The following is a 24,356-nucleotide window of genomic DNA, read 5'->3' as shown; positions in this document are numbered from 1 at the left end:
TATCTTACAAAGATATGAACTTTGAGGGCCTTATTGTACCCCAGCTCCCCTCCAATTTGTCACTATCACAATATTAACTATTGCAAGTGCATGTATCATGTATCAAATATTTTATGTCAGCCTGTGTATTGTAGTCTGTATGATCTAATTTTAAACTAATTGTAATCGAGAACATACCTAGACAGCTATGGCCAGGATTGATATGAGTTATAGACCATGGTGCTTTTTAGTGGATCACTCTTTTCATTGCTAAGTATCTGTCGACCTTCGAGGTATGGTTTTTTTTTTTTTTTGTTCGTAACTATTGTACTTTATTGCATAAAATATTATATCTTATCATATAATTGACAGTCTTCCAAACTCAACAAAAGCTGAATTATGATTGTGTAATACACACTCTTTGTTGGATGGAAATAAGGAAAAAAAATAATGGGATAATCACGGGGATCCTTCACTGCTCACATTTGAAAAAAATAATCATAATGCTGATTGCGATTTTGTCTTTTTTCTTTTCTTTGAAACATTATTTCATCGATGCTTTTGTGGTATTGCTTTCAGTGTTTTGCAGTCGTTTAGTTTGTTCCAATATATTTCTGTCAATTCAATAACAGATCTTAAGTGATTCACTCTGAGGCACTAACTTAATTCGTAACTGTCATGGAGTTGTTATATTAATTAGTCGTGGTACAATCAATAAAAACGATAGAGGAAAGACAGTTTGTGGTCCATGATTCTATTGGTGCAAGGAGTTTCCAAGTATTGATGCTTTATTTCGTAACAAACCAGCTACGTATCAACCCATGTTTCTTTTACACTCACTTTTCACAACAGTTTTGGTGACATCTCGAACGGACTTTATGTTGATAAAGAATGCGGCGATTTCAGGCTACAACAACGAAGTCGTGTCCGGCGTCACGCCAAACGACTGCGCAGCGGCGTGCGCATCCCGACCAACCTTTACGTGCCGATCCTTTGACTTCGAGCCATCTTCAAACACCTGTTACTTGAGCGAAGAGAATGATCAGACTGTTGGTGCCAGCACGACCGCCTCTTACCACTTGTACATTCGGATCTGTGAGTATGAACATACATTGTAAAAATTTATTCAGGCAAAACGACAAAACCTATGTGTGTGATTCTTACACAAACGAGGTAACAGTGAGACAATGCAAACTGCAAGGTCTGTTTGTTGAGGGAAAAGAAATCGTCAGGTTACGATGAGTTTGTCGCACCTTTTGTGTGTATGTTTTCATTTATTTTTTTTTTACAGTTATTCTATGTCCCATGACATTTGCCTTGCATTTTATGGTATATTAATGGTTGCCAGTCTATGGGGGTGTTGCAAGAAAGTTGCAATTAATTGCAACTCGACTTTCTAGCAACACCCCCTATGTTAATCATTTGTTAGGCATTACTGGCTATGATCACAACATAAGTGTATCTTATCACAGTCTCGCAAAGAAACTCAAAACTATTCCTATTCGATATCAAGACGAGAACTAAACTTAAAGAAATAAAAGACATTAAGGTAGGGCAAGAAGCACATATAACAGTTCTATCCACTCAATAACAAATGAAAAAATAATCATTATACATTTGATGTAAATGTCTTACATCTCTGGCATTCCTTTGATTAGATTTGTTAATTTAGTATCTATACGTAAAACCTTGAAGTTTCTTCTTTTTTTTAAGTATAAGATCATAGTTTCATTTTTGCTGGAAATAAGCACATCGTTCTTTCGTAAGCATGTAAATTCCTCTTGCGTCTGAAATTCACGATATAACTTTACTTTTTTAATGCTATAAAGAGAGGTCGCAACGATTTGACAGGAGTTACTTAAAAAAACAGCTGTCTATTTGAATTTCCAGCACTGTTATATGCTCCTTTTTTAAGTGAGGTACAGGGGTCATCCCACAAGACTGACACCCACGAGTTATATGGTCCACGAGTTCGACTTTGGCAAAAAGGTACGAGTCAGGTGGCCCATTAGCTTTACACTAGGCAAATAGGACCAATGAATTCGAGACTTCGCAAAAAGGCCCATGAGACCGACCTTACATCATGGGGTTGATGGACCATTTCCTTAGTGTCGACTCGTGACTTGTTGGCTGTATGACACTTGGGCTGTATTACCCGTGGATGTCAAACTCGTGACGTAGGTCCGTTAAACAGCTGAAATCTAAGCTCTGTGCGCGATATCGTAGCGTGCTATAATACCAAAATGTAACAGTTTACATAACAACGCATGTCGTTTGTTCTCAATCCGCAGTTGACGAAGTCACTGATCCGTTCACAGGTATGTCACTTGTAAATGTTTGTATGCTTCTTGATTTGAACATGTTCCTCTTTCTAACATTACGTTTGTTACACTATTTCGGCGCATAAAATAGTTTGTATTTTTGTATGTTTCTGTGACAGCCCCAGATGTGTGTAAAACTTAAGCTATTCAAATGTCGTCGTCAAAAAGTACCGTTGATATGCCTTCGTCATGATCGTGAGGGGGATACGTGGGGGCAGCACGATGATATAATGAAATGTTATACGTAGTTACTGCGACGTAGATATAAACGCCGTGACCTGAATTCCAAAACCCGATCTGATTTTGACCATATTCTAAATACGTCATAATGATGTCATTTTGACAATGTTCTAAATCACCGACGACTAAATTTAGTCAACGGTTTAAACCGTAACTTCTTTAGTCAGCCGCTTGGGACATTGTATGGTGCTTTAAATCTAAACTGCGTTTTGGAATTGGGGCCTGTATGGATAATTATGGAGTGATAACTGGCATAATCAATAAAAAATTGAAAAGCGTCATACGGTAAGGAGCAGATTTGGTTGATCTTTCCTCCTGTGATTACAGAATCGTATCGTTCACTCCTAAACCATCACAAATGTGATTATTGCTGAAAAGATTGTCAGCCAGTTTTCACTCGCATCTCATGCTCAGTGCGGAGTATCAAAATGGAGTACATCTGGTGTCATTTTTTTTACAGCTATTCATCTGCATTGGTCTCTGTGATATGTGCATGCTTAACCATGATTACCAAGCAAAATATGCCCAATACAAAGTGATTATGAACTTTATGAAACATTTAAACGATTTTTAATCGTCTGCTGATGTTTCCTCTCCACTATTTTTGATTTTCTCTGCCCAGAGAGTAACAACTGTCCCGGCGGCTGGACAGAGTTCAGCTCGTACTGCTACAAGCCTGTTCACTCCTCTCTCAACTGGCTCAACGCGGAAACATACTGTCAAGAGCAAGGAGGTGACTGCACTTTATATCGTCGTACATGCCTACCTTTCTCATACATTTTACTCGTCTTTCAAAGCCCTCTATAGCAGTCATTTTTTCATTCATTTCCATATTCAATATTTCATATTCAGGCTTTATATTCCATTTGATTTCGAAATAAGATACACTCTGAATTCGTTGGATTAAAAAGTAATCTAATAAGACCATGAGGAGGGACAAATCCACATGAGATTACAATTCTTAGTCTAATTGATTTAGAAATTAAATCCATTAGATTTGAAATTAACGATCTTATTTGGATTTGTCCCTCCTTATGGTCTATAAGATTACTTTTTAATCCAACAAATTTAAAGGGTATGTTTAACACAACAGTCAATTTGAGATAAAATTGCACATATGTATAAGGACATAGAATGATGTGTGGTATGAGGAACCTACTGAAAAGCAAAGCTTGTAGGATGTAGGTTCCAATACAAGCGTTTAGTACAACATGGTAATTACGAAAGATGACGAAACACATTCAATAATTCAATATGTCGAGACTATAATAAAATCTACGGAAAGTACAAACAGTATATAATGTATATCATACCCCTTAGAGTATAAGATAATTTCGTCTACTAGTATTTATTTTGAGTTGACAGTTTTAAGTAGCAGAAATCGCACTGATACTGATCGCTCTGACACGTATAATGGTTGTGTCTCTTGAATTCGTAGGACATCTGGCAACACCGTTGAGTGATGACGAGTACGATTACATGAGGAAAATATTCCGTTGGTCCATCACCACCACCAGCGTCTTTTGGATTGGACTCAATGACATCGATGAGGAAGGTAATGCTAGTCTCTAAATTGTCCGCAAAAGATAACATGAAAAACAATAAATGCACTGACAGACCAAATTGACAGCTACTTGGAATTCTTTATTGCTTTTTAATTGATTGTCTCACTAACTCCAGTAAAATCACGTGCATTTTGTGCAATTTTCGCCGGAAGCAGTTTTAGGCAATATGCTTTTTAATCCATTTCTGCTTGACCTGCAAAACATCTGTACTCTCTCTGTTCGTTATTGCTAGTCCGATTCTCCTTTCACTCAAAACCTTCACGTCATGGAAATTCATCGACGTCTGAAGTATGAAGACTAAGTAAATTGTTCAGACTTATGAACAGACATGTTTCCCAAGTCTAAAGACGTAATATTATCATTGTATCTATTAATGATGAAACTGAAACTGGTTTTTATACACCTGACAGCTGTGACGAAAATACAAAACTGTAGTAATGGAAATTAGGGCAACCATAACACCAGATCGTTCTTCGTTTACCATGAACACTACATTTATCATTCAGGTGTTTGGAAGGACGCGGAAGGTAATGCCGTCACTTACATCAGGTTCAAGAGTGGCGAACCGAATGGCGGGGTGAGCGAAAATGGCGTTGTCATGTACGTCCACGACAGTACCGAGTACGTTGACGTCAGTGTGGCGAATTCCTACTACTTCATGTGCAAAGCTGCCATAGGTGAGTTTAAATATGGCTCTCTCACAAACCTCATCTTTGAAATCAATGTGTACATAGATTGTGGTAGGCTTCCTGGGATGGAGGTGGGGTGGGGGAAGGGGCTGAGTATTACGTAGTTAATGGTAATCTGTTTTGGGAAGAACGAGGATTACTTTTAACGAGAAACGTGAAGGCCGGTACGACTTCAAATTAGTTTAACCATAGTTTCAAGAGAAATTTCTAATTCTTGATGCTATTATCATTATAATCCACATTATTATACCTAAATAATCTGAGCCCTTTGTCAAACGGTGATGAATGTCATTATTGTATTGTATTGTATTGTATTGTATTGTATTGTATTGTATTGGATCGTATTATATTATATTATATTATATTATTGGAATCTATGTTACACTAAATGTAAGGTCAAGAGGAAACTTCTATACAAAGAAGAGAAACCGTTGCAGATGACAAAAAAAAGGAAAAAAAGATGATGATATCATAGGTGCCTAGTTGTGATTACTCTGGAAGAAAAATATTAGTATTCGTTTATATCACGTACCTTGAAAGGCTTCAGTAGTTGAAATATCCACTGCCCTGCGAATAAGTCAAATACTTCTTCGGTCCTAAATACAGTATGCCGATGCCAGGGAACTTGCAAGAAAACATCACAAACAAATGTACCATATCAGCGTATAAGTTTTTGACATTTTTCCAAAATTTTCCTCAATCTTTTGAAATGAAATGTCAAAAAATACCAAGCTTTTCGGTTCTTCTGTGAAACAGGTGCATCGGCAATCTCGCAGCCCACCACACACCCTCTTTGCCCCAGTAGCTCCTGGACCTGGGACGACCACAGCTGCTATCTCTTCGGCTCGGACACGAGGTCGTGGTCGGGTGCTCAGGATTACTGCCGGGATCAGGGAGCCGATCTCGTGACGGTAGAGAGCAATCGGGAATTCAACTTCCTAGTCAATCACTATCGATACCGATTTTCGTCAAGACGACACTGGATTGGTCTGAAGTACCGTTCTGGTGATGGTAAGTTCCATTGGGGAACTATAGAGGGCGGACCTCATCAAATTCAAAGTACCATTATGTAGGAAACCTGACATCATATCGCTACTTTAAGCAGCAGAACAATCTAATCGAAAAACGACAAGAAATTTTCGCAGCTCATTCAAAAACAGAGAAAAGTTACCTAGTTCATGAATTATAGCCACTAGCAAATTAAGTGAAAACGGTCTTTTTCTAGAGTATAGATGAATCTACTTCGAAATTAGCACTCTCCTGTTTTTGTTTTTGTTGTGTGTGTGTGTATGTGTGTGCGTGTGTTGGGAGGGGGTTATAAATCTCTGTGGTTATTTCATATCTTACGGAAACATACTTTAGGCATTTTGGCATACTGTTGTACAGTTTTGTATCTCTCTCGAGTCACCCTGTAGACCTTTGCCTTTCCACGTTTCTTTAGGGATGTTACGAATATCGCTTTGATACTATCGCATCTAACTGTAATGAAAGAGTACATGTTTCTTTGCATGAAATGTCTCTTTTTTTCTGACGGTCTTGCCCTTTTCGTGGCGAAATAATTACCCTTGTCTGTTCTGGCTGTACATGAATGATAAAACATCGATTTTTTTTTTTTTTGCCCCGGGAATTTGTTGCGCTGGAATGCATCACTTGCCGAAAAAGAAAATTAATGTTGAAGAATATTCTTTGTTTCATGCATTGTGTTTTTCCCACATATAAGTCACTCCGAAAATATGCTATTGTAGATAGTATATGAATTTACATATGCAAGCGATCTCTTTGTTTTTTGTTTGTTTGTGATCTATGTTGTTAGACGCCTACCGATGGGAAACCAGACATTTCTACGAGTCGCTTGATGGTACGCACTGGAAGCCTGGGCAACCTGATGGGAGTCAGTCGGGTGCCCACTGCGTCGAGCTGGACACATCCAACACCTACAGCGACGAGGCCTGCTCTACCGGACTTTATTACATTTGTGAAATGGACACATGTAAGTCATATTATATTATCACAATCCGAAGGATGGGGGCTAAAAAACTAGACAACACTTGTCCCATCAATGGCTTATTTCCACTGGTCAGTATGAAGTGGGCCGAAGGAAATATATATGTATATATATATTCTTTCTTTTTTTTTTCATTGAACAAGCTCACTTAAAGGCGCAACGCGGATCAAAATGAATTCTAGAAAATTCGGACAAATTGTTTTTTTTTTCATTAATTACGTTCAATTATCATAATCTTCATAAGGTGAATTGTCATCGAAAATTATCTTGGTGGAGAGCTCACGATCGCTCAATAGCTGCAACATTTTCAACCTGTTTTTGCACGAAAATGAAAAAAAAAATACTTTGTCGTTGGAAGTTTATGGGAATTTGTCTTTGTCTGAATGTGTCTAGTTCAAGAGATGATCTATTCTTCTTTTATCAAATACTCGGTGTGTGAGTTGCCAACGTTGGTACATGTTGATCCACGCTTGATTTAGAGTCAGAACTTACGGATCATTTGAATTATTACACCTGCATCTCCACCCCTCCCCTCATGCTTCATATCAACCCTTTCTTTTTATTTTTCAAACGAGTTATTGCTTGATGATTTACTTCTGTAATATTGGATAACATCCCCGATACCTAGAAGTGACGTCGTCTTTGAGGATGAAACTCTATTGTGGTGGCTATGGTGATTTATACAGTCAGGCATTGTAAGCATTACAGGCATCATACTGTCATGTAATGTTCTTGTGATTTTGTATTTGTGTTTTGTTCTTTCTGTCTCATCTGTGATGTAATGTCTGTCTTGTTCAGAATGCCTTTATAGTTTTTTTTTTTCCTTTTGCTAGTTTTTTAGTAGATTGCATGAGATGTCCACAATGTACAATCTCTGCTGTTAAGTGGACTCCTCAATTATTTTTTTTTCTGACCTCGGAGCATGCATAATGTAACATTTAACAAGGTTAATTTATCGCTATATATGCTTTTTAATTCATAATCACCTCTAATTTTCATGGTACAGTCAACTCTTATGAATTCAAGATCATGTTTGATATTTTTTCGTATATTATATTACGTTCTGTGGAAGAAAAAAAATGACATAAAATGAATTGACCTTAGTGATGACATAAAATGAATTGACCTAATGTGATGAAATCTGAACGTCTTATCATGCTGTAATCATGTTCCTGTTTTCGTTCATTAACCCATCAGATCCCACGTCGTATCCGACTGATTTCAGTGTAGCGGTGAAGGGACCGACTTCCGTTTTCTTAACGTGGGGAGCCATACCACAGGCTGTGCAGAACGCAGATGTGGTGGGATATTACGTAAGTCATGCAGAGGCAAATAACATTCTTTTGCTGTTAATTAGTATTGTTGAAGTCAGATTTGTATGGGTAGAACCGGGGTACCTATAGAAAAGAGTAACATGAAATTTGTTCTTAACAGACAGCAGTTACGGTTATTGGATGGCTGTACCGGACTGCAGAGTATTAGAGAGGTTTGATAAACCAACATTTCTAATAAATTGTCTGTGATGTTGACATTAACTTAAGCCGGGCGGAATTATCTGAAGTAAATATCGAGAATGAACCACTAAGAGAAGACTGACAACCTCATCTCCAGATGTTTTTCAACGCATCCAACAAGCTGGTGTATTATGTGGGGAATGGTAATAGAGAATGCCATTATTATTATCTTATCTTTCCACAAAGGATATATTTTGATTTACATTGTCACAGTTGCTGATTCCCATCTTATCCACGTTATCAGTAAAACGTTAGATTTACAGGATTTGACCGTTGCGAGATATATTTTTTCTTGATAAACTCACTTTCTTCTCATCTGTATTATCATGTTCACGTGATTATATTTTCTCCCTTCGTACTTGGTAATAATCGCGAAACTTTTTGCCACTACAAGCTTCCATTTATGTCTGCGTTAATTGTGTGTTCCCTGGGTTTAACTTCCTTTGTTTTACCATACGATACTGACAGATTGCAGTTGTATCACTGAATATCATATTCATATACTTCTTCTGCAACCTCTTCTGCATGTTCCGATAGGTTATGCAATTAAATCAAATTTCATTGCATAATTTAGACATAATTTTGGAATATCACTTAATTTCTGTAGATAAACATCTACTGTCCCCGGAAAGAATTTGGTCCGTTCTTGATTTAGCTTTAAATAGTGGGATCGTGGCTTAAAGCGTGCTTGATTTGGATTCGTGATTGCGTTGAACCTTTTTTGTGTTTCACTGCAGTCATATAACTTGAGTGCCGTACCTGTCTTGCCTGTGCTTATAATGTGTAATGATAATAATATGTTCATCTCGTTTCACGTCAAAGGTCTATTACTGGCCGAGAGATAAGAGGAATACGAACAACCACACCATCGACATACCTGCGTCTCAGTCCTATTACTTTCTGACGGCGTTGGCTTCCAGCGAATCTTACGAGTTCATTATCCAAGCGTACAACGACTACGGCGTGGGCCCAGAGAGCGACCCTCCACTCAACGCCACTACGGAGACTGCAGGTATCCTGACTACTTAGAAGCAAAATAGTCGTCTGTATGGCAAACAATATGAATCATAATTATCAGGATTCTTACAATCTTCTAATACTTAGGTAGTCCGACAGAATGTCATCATTTTGGGAGCACGCCTAGAAATAAGCCTAAGAGAAGTTTCACTCCATGTAAAATTAACTTTTGTAGAAAATGATGCATCCAAACATAGAGAAGAAATGAAATTTTATCAGAATAGTAAAAAAAAATGGATAAAACTTCGAAAGCTATGGATTTGTGATGCTAAGCACGTTTATAACAAACTCAAGATATCTTTGGGTGGAGGCAAAATGATAATGTTTGCTCCTCCCCCATCATCTTCATTGGGTGCCATTTCCCCCTGCCCCCCCCCCCCCATTGACCTACGAGGTAGTCTTATCTCTAACTAGCTTCTAAAGCTAGCACTCTAATCTTTCAGGAGGCTATATAAATTAGATAGTATTCACAGGTGTACTACATTATGCATTCTACACACAATATACTCCAGAAAGATCCAGATTCTTATTCATTGTTTTGAACCTTCTGATGGTATTGTTTTCGTTTCTGACTTGCATCATGTTACCATGGTTACATTCCAGTTGTCCGCGGCTCAAGAGAGAGAAATGCGGTATTCGTGATGCAAAACGGCTACAAGCTGGTGAACCACGTCCTCTACGAAGTGGAAGTGTACAAGATGTCGCAATGCACAAATTCCTGCACCAAAGACGACAATTGTTATTCGGTGAACTTTCATAGAAAGACGCATGCATCCCTCAAGCGCTGCGTCTTAAACAGCGAAACACATACCAATTATGATGCTGACTTTGTTCGCGACGATGAATATATTTACGGTAGCATTGATGGACTTTAAGTTACCGTATGAACCCACTTTCTGTTCCTTACACAAATGTGGCATTTTCTCACTTCTGCTTGCACGTTTGCACTTATGTGAAAATTTGAACTGCAGTAATTTAATAAAAGATGTCACATAAGGCTTCGCATTGTATTAATCAACGTACATTATGAGCGAACTGGTGGAGTGAAATACTTTGATAGATCCTAGTTCTGATGTTTCTGTAATGGTTTAGTGGGAGTCGAGGTTCAATAGTTCTGAGCCGACCCTGAACTCGATCTGGGCACATCAAAACTTCTCTTGCCGATGCAAAAAAAAAAATGATTAACCATATTTAGGTATATCAGCCATATTAAAGATCGAGTAATCTTCATACAACCGAAGAGATTTCTTAGTCATGTTATGACGAGAAAATTGAAATGTTGTTGCGGTATAGGTGGAGATTGTGCTCAGCTAATTGTCCATCCTTCGTCTCTTATTGTTCAATTGATTTCACCGGCACTTAACAATATCAAACCTAAATCATTATGGATCTCCATGACTTTTACTGAATCTACGTAACTCTTATCGCAGAAATCTTCCTCCAGCTGTAATACATGTCTTGACCAGGAGATCTAGACAGTGTCGTCCAATTTAAGCCAAATAAAGTCCAGAATTGATAGCCTTCCAGATCAATCTGGTAAACGTAAGGTATATTGCCTAACATGTACAAGATCTCAGAACGTACCTTTAAAAATCTAATATACTAATTCAACTGCAGCAGTCAAACCCCAGCGCACCATGTATAGTATACAAATGATGCACAGGATAGAGTGCGTTAGTGGAGCTGCATCTCCACTAACGCCACGAAATAATCCTGTGCATCATTTGTTTTATAGAATGGGTCGAAAACTAACAGCATTTTTCACGTACCTTTGTGGGTCAATACCAGTCAGCTACATGTAGCACTCGCTCAAGAGTCAAGATGTCCGAAGATGTTCGTCCCAGACATTTACGCACGTCGCACTCGGAAATCCCGCACATATAAGTACATGTACTGTACGTATAAGAGTATACGTACGCCACACATGTTATGCACACAAGAAAGGCCGGCCGGCAGCCCGAACTAGAAGTTGTTTACAGGATTGACAGCGCGTATAGTAGCGCGCGACGCACTTGTAACAACTGATTGAGTGCGCACTGCTAGTGTAAACATTGTGACGTCAGGCCGTGCATGTTAGTGAGAAATTAATACACGCACACATGACTCATTTCAACGCTTCCAATTGGCTACATTCTTGAACCCATTTTATAATGATTGTTGTCGTGACATACAAACATTTCGATATGATTATTTACCAAAAAATCACTAAAATACTCTAGAGACTAGATGAAAATATAGCCATTTTGTAAAATGAACTCAAATAACCAATAGAACTTTCTGTCCCTTGTAAACAACGGATGACAGCTTAGTCTAGAGAACTTCTCATGTGACAGGAGGTCGGTTTTTTTTTTAATTCAAGATGTGGCAGTGATAAGGTAAGCTTTTGATTTGTAACGTCCTAGTAAATCCGATCTTTGGTCAATTTCCTTCTATATGTATATATATATATATATATATATATAAATATACATATATATATATATATATATATATAAATATACATATATATATTGAAACAAAGAAAGGGAACGATAAGCAAAAACTAATAAATAGTGCTCAAAGTTTTCACTATATATAGTTCATGCTGAATTCACCAACGGTTTATTTCTGCTAACAAATTTTCGAGCGTCTCGCCGCCCTTTTTCAAGTGTTGGTACTCTTGATCAACACTTGAGAAAGGGCGGCGAGACGCTCGAAAATTTGTGAGCAGAAATAAACCGTTGGTGAATACAGCATGAACTTTGTTCCTATCAACACTTGAGAAAGGGTGGCGAGACGCTCGAAAATTTGTGGGCAGAAATAAACCGTTGGTGAATACAGCATGAACTTTGTTCAAGTTTTTGTTTCTTATCTTTTCTTGCCAACACGTGGACAACCTAATCTATATCTATATATATATGTATACAATGTAGATGACAAAAGATGTCGCATGAAGTCGGCTATTACGAAGCTTTCGACCTTGGTCTTCCTCAGCTTTATTATCTGTTTATGAAATGAAATATATGTTTTTGAGCATAACAAATCTGGAGTCATGAACACAATATATTAAATACAAGTTCAGCATGAGTTAATAGCTTCATGGCATACTTTTCAACATGAAGCTATGAAGCTATTAACTCATGCTGAACTTGTATTTAATATATTGTGTTCATGACTCCAGATTTGTTATGCTCAAAAACATATATTCTATTTCATAAACAGATAATAAAGTTGAGGAAGACCAAGGTCGAAAGCTTCGTAATAGCCGGCTTCATGCGACATCTTTTGTCATCTACATTGTCTCAACTATAATTCTTCCTAAGATGACAGAGGCGTACGGTACGAGTATCAGCATCATCACGCTATATATGTATACATATATATTCAAGTTGCTGTAACTGAAGAAACGGTCCTTAAGTAGTTTTTACTTGCATAAGCAAATATGTATTTAATCACTATGACATTTGAGTTTCTTCAGTTACATTCATTGTATGTTACAACTGCATGAACTTTTTGCGAAAGATTGAGACAAAACGGTGTGTCCTTTTAGATAGGTGCACTGTAGACATTGCTAGAATCTACTAGTCAGAGTCAGGCTTTTGTTTCTGATTTTTACCATCAGACTTTTTTTATGTGAAACAAATTTCACGTCTGGCATTTGCTTACTAACGTTGCCTGAAACACAACTACTTTTGAAACTTGAGACTTTTAATATGTTTAAGTGTGTACTGTTTTTGTTTTGTCTGAAACAATGCAAATTGTGACTGAAGAAACATGTCGGGCATCATGATCACTGTCACACAATACTCCATGCCAATGTTCGTGTCGCTCTGGTGTCTCTTTGAAAGGAATATTCTGAAGTTTCTGCCTAGTTGATTTTTGCATTTGTAAAAACAGTTTGATGTAAATTTAGGTCGTGATTGAAAACATAAATATATTTCAAAACAGATAGATGTGATTTTATGCAACACCATGCACCATACACAGACAGAGTACAGCGTATGCATAGAATAGGAATAACTTGAATGAATGCTTAACCAAAAAAAAAAAAAAAATCACGATGTATTCAAGTAAATAAGTAGGCGGTAATACATAGACCTTATTTGTAACAATTAGAGTGAAGCTTCAATTAAAACAATTTATGACAATTTACATTTCCTGTTCAGTCTTTGTATGTTCTTTTGACGTCTTTATCTGACTATAATTTTATTTACACAAATTTCGGTCGTGTCTTCTCTCGTGATAGTCACGATTAGTCGGTTGTAATAATCGTAGTTTCCTGCTCTTTAACTAAACAATGTTAGTAATAATAGGCAATGCAGCCATGCCCCATTCGCCGACAACGCAGATGTGTCGAAGGAAACAAAGCAAATGCTAATTATCTCTGAAAAATTGTTACATTAAAGAGTTGCACAAGCTTGGTTAAAATGCATTGGTCATCATTGTTTTTATAGAGCAGTGATAAAGTCAGTACAATTCTCAGTTAGTTGAAATTGAGAATGTGTATTTTGAAATTAAGCAAGGAAGAAATTACTATGATAGCAGTATTACCTTATATAAATTGCAAACGTGACACCTTCAGACTCAGAGAAAACTGCAAAACCATAGGCCTACATTCATCGTTCCAGCAATATATGCTGTTAATCTAGCTCAAAATATGCCTGGGTGGCTGAAATGAACTACTGGCGACTTCTGAAACTGGGTGTAAAGATGGCAGACTTCATAACAGCAAATCATATGCATCTGAAATAACAAACGTCTATTCTCAGCTCATCTCTAGTGCCAGTGTGTTAGGCTATTTAAACCAAAATTATGTTATACGATGTCATTGTATACAATATGTTTATACCTGATGTATTAACCCTTTCTCTGTCAGAGAGTCAAATATTCACATTTCACATACAAACCTAAGGACATGAAAGTGGGCACACAGGAGATTGAACTGCCATGTACAGGTATGGAGAAGACGTATGATTAACTATCTGAAGAATCTCAGAAGGTGGTCCTATAGGCCTACCCCCAACATCTGACGGAAAAAAAAAAATCATCGCGCTTGCACGCACTTACAACATGCGAGAGAGTATATAGGGATACCGTACGTGACCAGTACGTGTAATTACAGCCTCCGCAAGATAACGTGGCAATCGCACGGAGATTGTACGTTGTAAACACGTATAACTCACTTACCACGTGCACAACGTACGATCCACGTAACCCCTCACGACCAGGCGTGGCGTGCAGGCCTAGTACTTACACCCTGCGCAACCGTGCGATTGTCGTGTGTTGACGTACTTCCTCCCTGCTATAGTCACTCCCTCCCCACGTTTTCTGAAAAAACGTGAATGCCGTGGCCTCCGCCAAAAACATACGGACCAAAAGCACGCACGGCGAGTTGTGACCACGGCTTTAAAGTGACAAGAAAGGTTCCCGTATCTTCGTGAGAGAACTCCTTTTATGTTAGATCTATGGGAGATGTAAGAAACGATCGATAAAGAGCTGTACTAGGTGATGTTTACGTCGCGCTGGATGCGAGCCGCGCTGTATGATCCGTGGGATATTATCTGGAAGATTTGGGAATAATTTCTCTGTTCCCATGGCCACAAATATGAGGGCGTGGATTTCAGGTAATATTGTTACGCATGTCATTGACTCTGATTTATTCTTTTTACATAATATACTTGTGAGATATTATGCTCAGGCTTGTCACTTTATCAAAATGTCTGCTGGTGGAAGCATTATGCGCGTTAAATTTTTGGATGTCTTAAGACATGTAAGATGTATAGATGCGTGTACATAGGGACTAGACAATCACTTATTGAATGTCCGTTGCAAAGTTTCAGAAGACTTCATATTGAATATAGGCAGCTCTGTGGTTTACTAATTTCGAGTTCTATATTTGTATTAATGTCTGCCATTGTACGTCTTCATTATATAGTTTCATTGAAGTTGAATTCATTTCAATTCTAAACAATTCAATATAACTTCAGTTGAATTGATTTTACACTTAGTGTGAAATCATTGTTTCCATTCTCTTAATATGCTAAGCAACAATGTTGGCGTAATGTACGTAAGCATTCATATACACTGTACTAATATAACGATCTCTCTACTTCTTATAATGGTCACCCTGCATTTTTCTTTTGATAGTTAGAAGTTTAAAAATCTTCTTTGATTTCACAAGTGATAGCTCTGATATGCTTTACCAAATCAGTCAACCTATTTACTCGTTCTATCTCTTTGTCTATAGTTCTCATCGTGCTCCTGGTCACGAAGTCCTGCGTCGGTAAGACGGATTCTTTCCAAAATCTGTTAGAGATATGATATTTTCAATTTGGGCTAAACTTGTATTGAATATTAATGAAATTTATCCTAAAACACATGTGTTTACAAGATGTGTGAACTTCACAACCACATCTACAATCTCGATTCTAACTGACAGGGATTATGTTCCATCATTGGCAGAATTTAGACACGCAAGTCACACTCGGACCAAAAGTATAGCATTATAAATGGCATTTCTTGTAAACCTGCAAATGTTATAAAGGTTAGCACAATTTGCTATTCGCTTATTCTTTGCATTATGATTAAAAAGTTATTCACCTCAGCAATCCCATAAAAATCTGAATAAATGGTATTAGTCATTCTTTGTTGCAACAGATGTCACTTTCGTCACCCCTCAAAAAACACAAACAAACAGATTAATAGATCGTTACAAATTATTTGAATCAATGAGAAGAATATATTCAAATCAGATGACTACTTAATACAAGCATTTTCTACTAATACTTTTTTTTGCAGCAAAAGTTATCATGATTAATAATATGGCACCTCTAGATTTTACTACACGTTCTCTATTTGACAAAGATTATACGGAACCGTTATATGATTATGTTCACTAGTCTGCATAAAAACGTAGAAAGACATTTAAAAAAAAGAGAAGAAAAAAGAAATGCCGATTTCGGAGGGGAAAAGAAACTTTAATCTTCTAGAATGTGCTGCAATTGAAGAATCAAATGAGTATTTAATCCCATATATCATGAATTATATGTTTACCAAATCTTATGAAGCAATGATATAACATAAAAAAAAAACTACGAAAGAAAGAAACTTCAACAAATAACAGAAATGCGGCTCCTTTCATTCTGGTATATATCATAGTGTATAATGGGCGTTTTCTAGGTTCTCGGTTAGCATGCAAATATCCATGCATACGTACATATTTCAAAGAAAAGAATGAGCTCGAAAGGAATGTGACGGACAAAAATCTGTGAATTATTTTCCTCCTCCTCCTTTTTATTGCTATCAATATATTGTCATTATGATCAATATGATAATAATAATAATAATAATAATAATAATGATAATAATAATAATAATAATAATAATAATAATATTATTATTATCATTACTATTATTAGTATTATTAGTATTATTATTATTATTATTATTATTATTATTATTATTATTATTATCATTATTAGTACTATCATTATTATTATCATTATCTGCCAGACGGAGCGTCGCAGTGCCGTAGAAATTGGCAGCAATACGGCACGGCTTGCTACTACCTCAACTCGGACACGCTGACGTGGCCAGACGCCCAAGCATGGTGCGTGACGCAGGGCGGGAATCTCGCCAGCATCGCCGATAGTGGCGTCAACAGTCACGTGACCAGCGTCATCAGCGGCTACTCCAAAGCTCATATCGGTATATTATAATTATGAAATCTTAAATCTTAAATCTTGATTAAATTGCTTGCTTCAACGTGCGAGTGACATCGACTTCCATATTTTCATTGTTACAATCTGCTAAATTTCTGGTTAAACGTTAATTCGATATAGAATTAGTGATTAGTGATCACTTAGTTTTGTAATGGGAAACGGAAATATGGCAGTCATAAATTGGTAACAAGTGAGTAATACCCATGTTGCTGGGAAATTGAAAATTGCACGGCCTACTGATACTACGCTATTTCCCATCTATAGTTTATAGTATAATGTCAAAATGAACCCCAAAGATATTTCTTATACCAAATATGATGAATGTCATGCAGGAAGAGTTTCAGTCTCGAAGTCACAAGAGGCCAATACAAACTTTTGATAACTCTTTGAAACATCACAATGAGAGTGATGAGAAACATCAATTCTTGCGCCGATTCCACTTCATGTCATAAATGGCTGATGTCACGTGACGCAGGTTTCACTGATTTGGATGCGGATGGAACGTGGACTTGGTACGATGGCAGTATGAATACCTACACCAACTGGAACGGTGGCGAACCGAACGGCAACTACCAAACTAACTGCGGAGGGATCTATTCCAGCGGCACGTGGGATGACTATCCCTGCACGACGCAACTAGTTAGTGTTTGCAAAGGTAAGGCAGACGTTGTCATTTGACTTTGACTGTTTTGTAAGCTGAAATATATAAGATTATTATCATTATTGTTATCATCAATAATCATCACTATTATCATAAGTTTGTTTGCGTGATACTGGCATCAACGTGGTGTGTGTACTATGTCTATAAAATGTGATAACCACCTTATTGAAGATTCAACCCAGTCAGATGATGAAAATATTTCACCATTTTGAAGCTCTCGTGATATTGATTACACACAGAGTAAATTGTCCCTCTATGACTATATGATCATTCTGTATTCTCCACACATTCATCAGCCCTCATCCAGTACACTGCTACCAGGACAGGGTGTGCCTGCCCGTTTGACTCGACTCGTAAGGACTGTGCCTGCTGTTACACCGGGGGCACTCACTGCGGATCAGTCTATCCAAACGAGTGCTACTATTCCAGCTACTCCGAGTGTGGCTCCGATGCAAACGAACTTATCGACGGTAAGACAAATCCCAGGGACATCGTTCTGACTGGAAGGTGGCTATTTTTTTCTTGTTTTTCATATTCAATCCTATCGTCTATATCATTGTCATGTCATAACCAACGAGCTCTTCATTTGTTCAAGCAATGCCTAGCAATGTATGCGAGTTTTGAGAGGACTAAGATAAAGTTAAATGATTTTCATGGATGAATAGCATGTGTCGTATGAGGTTGTCAGTTTTCGTGACATTCGCTACAAGGCGGTTTGGTAGTGGTATAAGTGACAGGAAAGGTAGTGTGGTGAATAGGCGCGAATAGAATGTAAAGGTATTTAGCGCATACACGTATTAATTCAGCAGATGAGTCGGTTCTGTTTGTTTGTCTTTTATAAGTTTCTAGTCCCATACTTTTTTGTAAATAATGTAGAAATCATACTGTTTTACTTCATTAATTTAATTTCTTTTCATTTGATTATATGATGCACTCATAATTGAATATGAGTAAGATGCAGTACAACTAAGTGACCAAAGAGTGTAGTCAAATAAGTCTGAACAGATTAAAACCTCTTTCACTTATACAATGAGAGCTCCGTGATATGGTGGATAATGGTCTTGATCTGTAAACAAAGTCTCCGGGGTTCGAATCTTGTCTAGTGCATTAATCAATTCCTGGACAAAATTAATGCCCACAGTATCCCTCTTGGCTTATAGGTGTGTGAAGGGGTACAATAATTGAAGACTTTTATCGCAAAACGATCAAACTAGATACATTCTCGTTAAGTTGAGATATTCATGATAAAAGCTGCTAAAAACAAAGAAAATAATAAAAAATTACGGGATATTCTAAATCAAAACTTCTAGAATATAGAATATTCCTTGTTATGTCAAAAGTGAGGTATTAATGGAAAGGTTTAATTTTGTTCTATCTGATGATGTACTTACTTTGAAATGTTTAAAAATGTTTCTTAGCTCATTTTGCAATAGAACTCTCCAATTGACATTCATGATATTAGGGAGTGTTATATTTGCGGCGCGGACGTTTAAGATGACGATTTCATTGGCTGTTCTCCTCTCTCCCTGCGTCGTGTTGCAAAATAGGGAGTTTTCGCAAGCACGACGCGACCGGGAATTGAACGTGCCGTCCCCGTCCTGGGGAAAACGAGTGGCCAAAATAGCGTCCGGTCCCGATGCTGGGCAGGAGTGAGCCAGCCAGCCAGCCAGCCAATCAGCAATCTTGTCCCCACGCCTCCGTCCTGTACAGGAAAGCGAATCTGCTTGGATATGGGGACGAGAGTCCGAGTACGGGGACTGTCACTAGTTTGCAGGCACAAACAAAGAGGTTCTATATGTACAAACCATTGTTGGTCGTAAAGGAGTCTGCGCCAAGACTAATACATGCACCACTCCACCTGCAGTGCAGTGGTGCGTGTATTAGTCTTGGCGCACGCAGACTCCCTTACGACCAACAAGGGTTTGTGCCAGCAAACTAGACTGTTGCTTCCGCATATTCTCGGTCTTCCCGTAGAGTAGCGAAAACTCCCTAGTAGCTGTGTATAGATCACGCGAGGACGCAACCTCTACAAAGCAAAATGGCGCCCCCCATAGGATCATTGTATCGAGTAGCTCTCTACTGTGTGAATTTGAGATGACGCAAAAATGGCCCGGAACCGACAGTGAAAATTCAAACTCACACGACGCGAGGACGATTTTTATAAGCGAATGTAAGCGTGCGCAATAAGTTTTTTTCTCTCTCTTAAGTTCCGCGTGGCGAAAATCTAAAGCTCCTTGACCCTTGTTGTGTCAATGTGTCAAATGTGCACAAATTTCACACACAAACCTATGGACAGGTTATTAATTTGGCATACAGAGGGTTAATGACAATGATAACGACATGCCTCTCAGGGAGAGCAGACTATTTACCTTAGATAGACAACCATATCCTACAAAATCATTATCTTTTGCTCATGAGTGAATGACACAACATGGACAGATGTTATGGTTGCCCTAACAACCCAAAGATCCTTATCGTCAGGAAACCGTCTGTGGTTTAAGAGCTGCAATTTCTAGGTTATTGGCGGAGAATAGAAAATGGACCGTAAAAAATACCTGTTTCTTCGGACGGTTTGCCCAAGCACCTATCTGGTCATTCTCGATTTCCGACTCAGGTCAAGAATAAAACTCCTTAATGATGACATTTCTTTAATGTGTGCACAGATTGGCAATTGGTTTTCAAGACATTCAAAGGGTCCTCCCTGAACGCATACAACCTGTACACCGGGTTGGATACGTACAACGACGGCTCGACGACGGCCAACATACTGACGGACACGTCGGAGTCTTACAAGAGCTCGGCTGCCAACAGCTATGACAGCAGCGACATCGAAGAGGTCAGCGGGTTTTCCGCCTCCTTGCTTTGCCATTTCCAAATAGCTGGGTGAAATTCATCTCCAAAAATGTTTCCCTGCTCGTTTTGTGAAAAGACAGAATGTGTCATAAACTCATCACATTTTGAGCTCAGTCAGTGTTGAGTTTTGCAGTATCGGTAAACTAGAAGAGCCAATTTAAAAAGAAGTTTGAGCCTCACGATTGTGACGTTATAATAGCACAATTTTGTGCGTCATCTCTCCCTCTCTCTAACACCTTTTACACCAGGTAAAATTCGCCTTCTATTCAAGCGGAGTGGAGATGATGAGTTTCACCTTCACTACGTCGGGCACGAGTCACACAAGTTGGTACGCCACGGCCTACCTCACCTACGCACCTTACACCGACATTTGGTCCGAGTCCAAGAACTACGAGTCTATGGCGGGGTAAGACATGAGAACTTCGCACCTGTTTGACCCTTGTTGACATCATCGATTGATAATATGGGGATAATACTTGCCGATCACGTGGCTATGTCACGGGAGTCCTTACTGTGAATACGTACACGCATAAGTCCGAATCGGGAGTCTGGGGCAATTACCCCCTGGGCAATTACCCCGGACCCTTCCCCTGACCCTAGCCCTAATCCCAATCCTGAACTTAAGCCTAACACTAAACCAAACTCTAACCCTAAACATAACCCTAATCTTTACTCTAACCTTATCACTAACGAGTACTTAGCCGGGGAGTAATTGCCCTCGGGGGTAATTACCCTGACACGGATGAACATTATAATTGGTATAGTTGCCAATAATTAGACGGTGACTGACATAATGACACTGGAAGGGGGAGGTCTTTGAGGCTAAAAAAAGTTTCATAAAATGAAGTTTGCCAACAGGAATTGCATCAGTCTGCCTAACCCAGCGAGTTTTAAACATTCTTAAAGGCACTCAGTCGTGGCGAGTGGTTTGTGCGGCATGGAGACGAACGCAACACGCTGCCACCCCCATTCTGTATCAAATGTAGTGACCCCGAATGAGAATAGCGCTGGCTCAATGGGTCAGCGAACAACACGCTAACCTACAAGAGCTCTATGCTACAAATCTCGTAACCCAAAATGGCTGTCCGAGCGAGCCACGAGAGCTTCCGAATTGACGCACACTCTCAGTGCGCATGCGCATGAAGAGAGGCCAAAAGAGCCACGCGTCTTCTGGCCTCTCTCCTCCAATCACCGCAGCTCGCGGTGACAATGTTTGTGTATGATGTGTACACACACACGCACAAACACACTTGTGTCTCAGTGGCAGCATTGTCCCACACGTTTATGGATATAGCACCAAGTCTGTCATTGCGCAATTGCATGCACAAACTTCGGTCGTTCGGAGTTTACGAACCATAAGGGATGGCGATCGGCTGCCTTTAAACGTGGGTGTAAAACATCAAAGTATGGGCACATGAATGTGTGTGTCTTGGGGGAGGGGGGAGGGGAGGTGGTGTGCCATGAAGTTAGGAAATAGTTATCAGATCCTTACGTAACATGAAACCCCATCATTTTGTTCGTATTATTTTGTGTTTACACATTAATTTGCAATGCTCCAAAAGCGTGATCTGATTAACCTCTTCGACTCCCCTTCTTCGGATCGCCAGTGCGTCTGGTGGAAATCGTCGCTTCTACATGAATCGAAGCTACGGTGGATGCAACGTCGACAACGGCTGGGTCGTAGTCGTCGACTACGGAAGCAACTACAACTGTACTTGGGATGGATATTACTCCACACCGTATTTCATATACAGCACTTCATCCACGTATACGGTGTGGGAGTCAGGTAAATTGATTTAATAATGATGCTTTTACCATTGGGCTGTCATGACTTTAATAACTAGTCTCTAAATGTAGATTGTCCCCCTTGTGCGTCTCCTGCTTAAGACCATACTTGTGAACGTTTATTACCAATGAAGGTACTTTTCAGTATTGTTGTATGGGTAGCAAATAGGTGCAATAATGTAACATACAGAGTAGTATTTTCAATTTAGTTTACACTGAATTATGTGGTTCTACACATGTGAACAATCCTAGACTGTACAAACAGTGCAATTTCATTTAGGAGAAATAATACATGCATTCATGTACAAAAGATGTTACTTGTACAATTAGTCAAAGTCACGGAGCAGTCTTAGTTATTTTTTTTCCGTACCCATCGTATCCACAGTCTATCTGCTTTCAAAAGTCAGTTTAATTTGATTTAGTTCAATTCAACATCTATTTCTAAATAGAATATCACAATTTAGAACAGAAGTAATGCATGACAAATTTCGTGAACATCTCAATTTAAATGAAAAAAAAAGAGAACCATTCTCATGTCACAATGTCGAATAAATTTCGGTACATTTTCTTTTGTCAGGGAGTCGAGGGTTTCCAGATGTGTTTGCAATCTTCTATAAATATTACGGTAAGTAGTAATATTGTGCGAGAAATACCGACTTCTTACACAATTATATTAGCCTTGGTGATGTGTGATTGCAATCCTGGAATATCAAACTTTGAATGAAATGACGAAAGCAAAGTCCCACGATCTTTCTTATGATCACCTTTGTTATTGAAAGGCTCATATACGTCCCCTCAAACCCTTATTCAAGCGTGAATGTTTCATTCATTTTTCTTGAGACAAAGTTCAAAGTTTATTTTCACTTTTTTTTTCCCAACAGAATGTACAAGAAACAATATGATATAAGTTTGACATGCGAGTCGTTGATAATATACATAGTCAGACAGGGATAACAACATGTTCATGTCTACGTGTTTAGTACAAAAAGAAACATACACTCTATTTATACACTCTGTGAAAAAAAGTGGAGGTACCCACTCAAAAGACTATGCTTGTAACATGTGGGTACCTCTGAGGGAAAGGGGGAAAGAGGGGAAGTAAAGGGGGTGAAAACTTACAACAACAAAGAGTGCGGGAAACTGGGAAAGTCGGAAATAGAAAAACAAAAGAAAGAAAAAGAAAGAAAGAAAGAAAGAAAGAAAAAAAAGAAAGCAAAAGTGTGAAAAAGGGGAACAGAAAATAGGGAGAAGAGGAAGGGAAAGAGAAAGAGAGAGAGAAAAAAACCTAAATTATTTTGATGCATACACCAAGGGGCAAAGCCCACAGAGACAAATGGCCACGCGTTTTCGAGAGTGAAACAGTGTCGAGCTGCTTTTCAGCGGAACACACTGTAACCGTGAGTGCACGTATGGAATACAAAAATACTAAACGCGGTAAAAAATGGTCGATGCCTCAAGAGAACGCTGCCTATAGTGAAAGAAGATACATTACAGAATTATATTTATTCGGTTGCATTATAAGACTTCAAAAGAAAAATCTTCAATCTCTTTTTAAAGAATTCAATGACGGTGCATTTTTTATGTCCATGGGAAGGGAGTTCCAGAATCTTGGACCTACATAAATGAAAGTCTGTTGAGCAAGCACGGTTCTTAATAAAGGTAAATGCAATTCATTTGACTGTCTGGTTGGATATCCATGATATGTCCGGTTGCGCATGAACATGGAGTTAAAGATAAAAGGAAGGCGGCTATTATTATAAGTATACATAAATTGCCCGAGTTGAAACAAAAACAAATCTTTAATTTTCAGAATCTTATTATCAAAAAACAAAGGATCTGTATGAGAATATGGAACGGTGTTATAAATAATGCGAAGAGCCTTCTTTTGTAGCAGTAAAACCGTATCCAATAATATTTGATGAGTGTTTCCCCATACTAAAATTCCATGATTTAAATAGGGTAATATCAAAGATGAATACAATGTAAACAACGAATATTGAGGAATAAACAATTTTAGTCTATTAATA

General features: G+C 38.4%; 2 protein-coding genes across 2 annotated transcripts in view; both read left to right on the top strand.

Moving 5' to 3' along the window:
• The window catches only part of LOC139720640 (uncharacterized), a 31,363-nt gene extending 21,146 nt beyond the window's left edge, over nucleotides 1-10,217 (top strand). The window contains exons 17-26 of the mRNA XM_071631997.1: nucleotides 832-1,074; nucleotides 2,271-2,297; nucleotides 3,163-3,273; nucleotides 3,979-4,095; nucleotides 4,612-4,782; nucleotides 5,551-5,805; nucleotides 6,608-6,784; nucleotides 7,997-8,112; nucleotides 9,136-9,325; nucleotides 9,934-10,217. Coding sequence (XP_071488098.1) covers nucleotides 832-1,074; nucleotides 2,271-2,297; nucleotides 3,163-3,273; nucleotides 3,979-4,095; nucleotides 4,612-4,782; nucleotides 5,551-5,805; nucleotides 6,608-6,784; nucleotides 7,997-8,112; nucleotides 9,136-9,325; nucleotides 9,934-10,205 — 1,679 coding nt within the window. The 3' untranslated portion in view covers nucleotides 10,206-10,217. The remainder of the gene's footprint in view (nucleotides 1-831; nucleotides 1,075-2,270; nucleotides 2,298-3,162; nucleotides 3,274-3,978; nucleotides 4,096-4,611; nucleotides 4,783-5,550; nucleotides 5,806-6,607; nucleotides 6,785-7,996; nucleotides 8,113-9,135; nucleotides 9,326-9,933) is intronic.
• A 4,007-nt stretch (nucleotides 10,218-14,224) lies between these two features.
• LOC139720639 (uncharacterized) overlaps nucleotides 14,225-24,356 on the top strand; it is a 32,644-nt gene continuing 22,512 nt past the window's right edge. Inside the window, exons 1-9 of the mRNA XM_071631996.1 lie at nucleotides 14,225-14,264; nucleotides 15,521-15,592; nucleotides 16,822-17,016; nucleotides 17,506-17,685; nucleotides 17,988-18,161; nucleotides 20,355-20,527; nucleotides 20,793-20,950; nucleotides 22,152-22,330; nucleotides 22,907-22,954. Of these exons, the coding sequence (XP_071488097.1) occupies nucleotides 14,225-14,264; nucleotides 15,521-15,592; nucleotides 16,822-17,016; nucleotides 17,506-17,685; nucleotides 17,988-18,161; nucleotides 20,355-20,527; nucleotides 20,793-20,950; nucleotides 22,152-22,330; nucleotides 22,907-22,954 (1,219 nt within the window). The remainder of the gene's footprint in view (nucleotides 14,265-15,520; nucleotides 15,593-16,821; nucleotides 17,017-17,505; nucleotides 17,686-17,987; nucleotides 18,162-20,354; nucleotides 20,528-20,792; nucleotides 20,951-22,151; nucleotides 22,331-22,906; nucleotides 22,955-24,356) is intronic.

The sequence above is a fragment of the Diadema antillarum genome, unplaced genomic scaffold, assembly GCF_040938485.1.
Source record: "Diadema antillarum isolate AM-2024a unplaced genomic scaffold, OU_Dant_1.0 scf00000131, whole genome shotgun sequence".
Classification (NCBI taxonomy): Eukaryota; Metazoa; Echinodermata; class Echinoidea; order Diadematoida; family Diadematidae; genus Diadema; species Diadema antillarum.
Note: the sequence above shows the minus strand (reverse complement) of the source record. Positions and strands in the feature narration are given on the sequence as shown.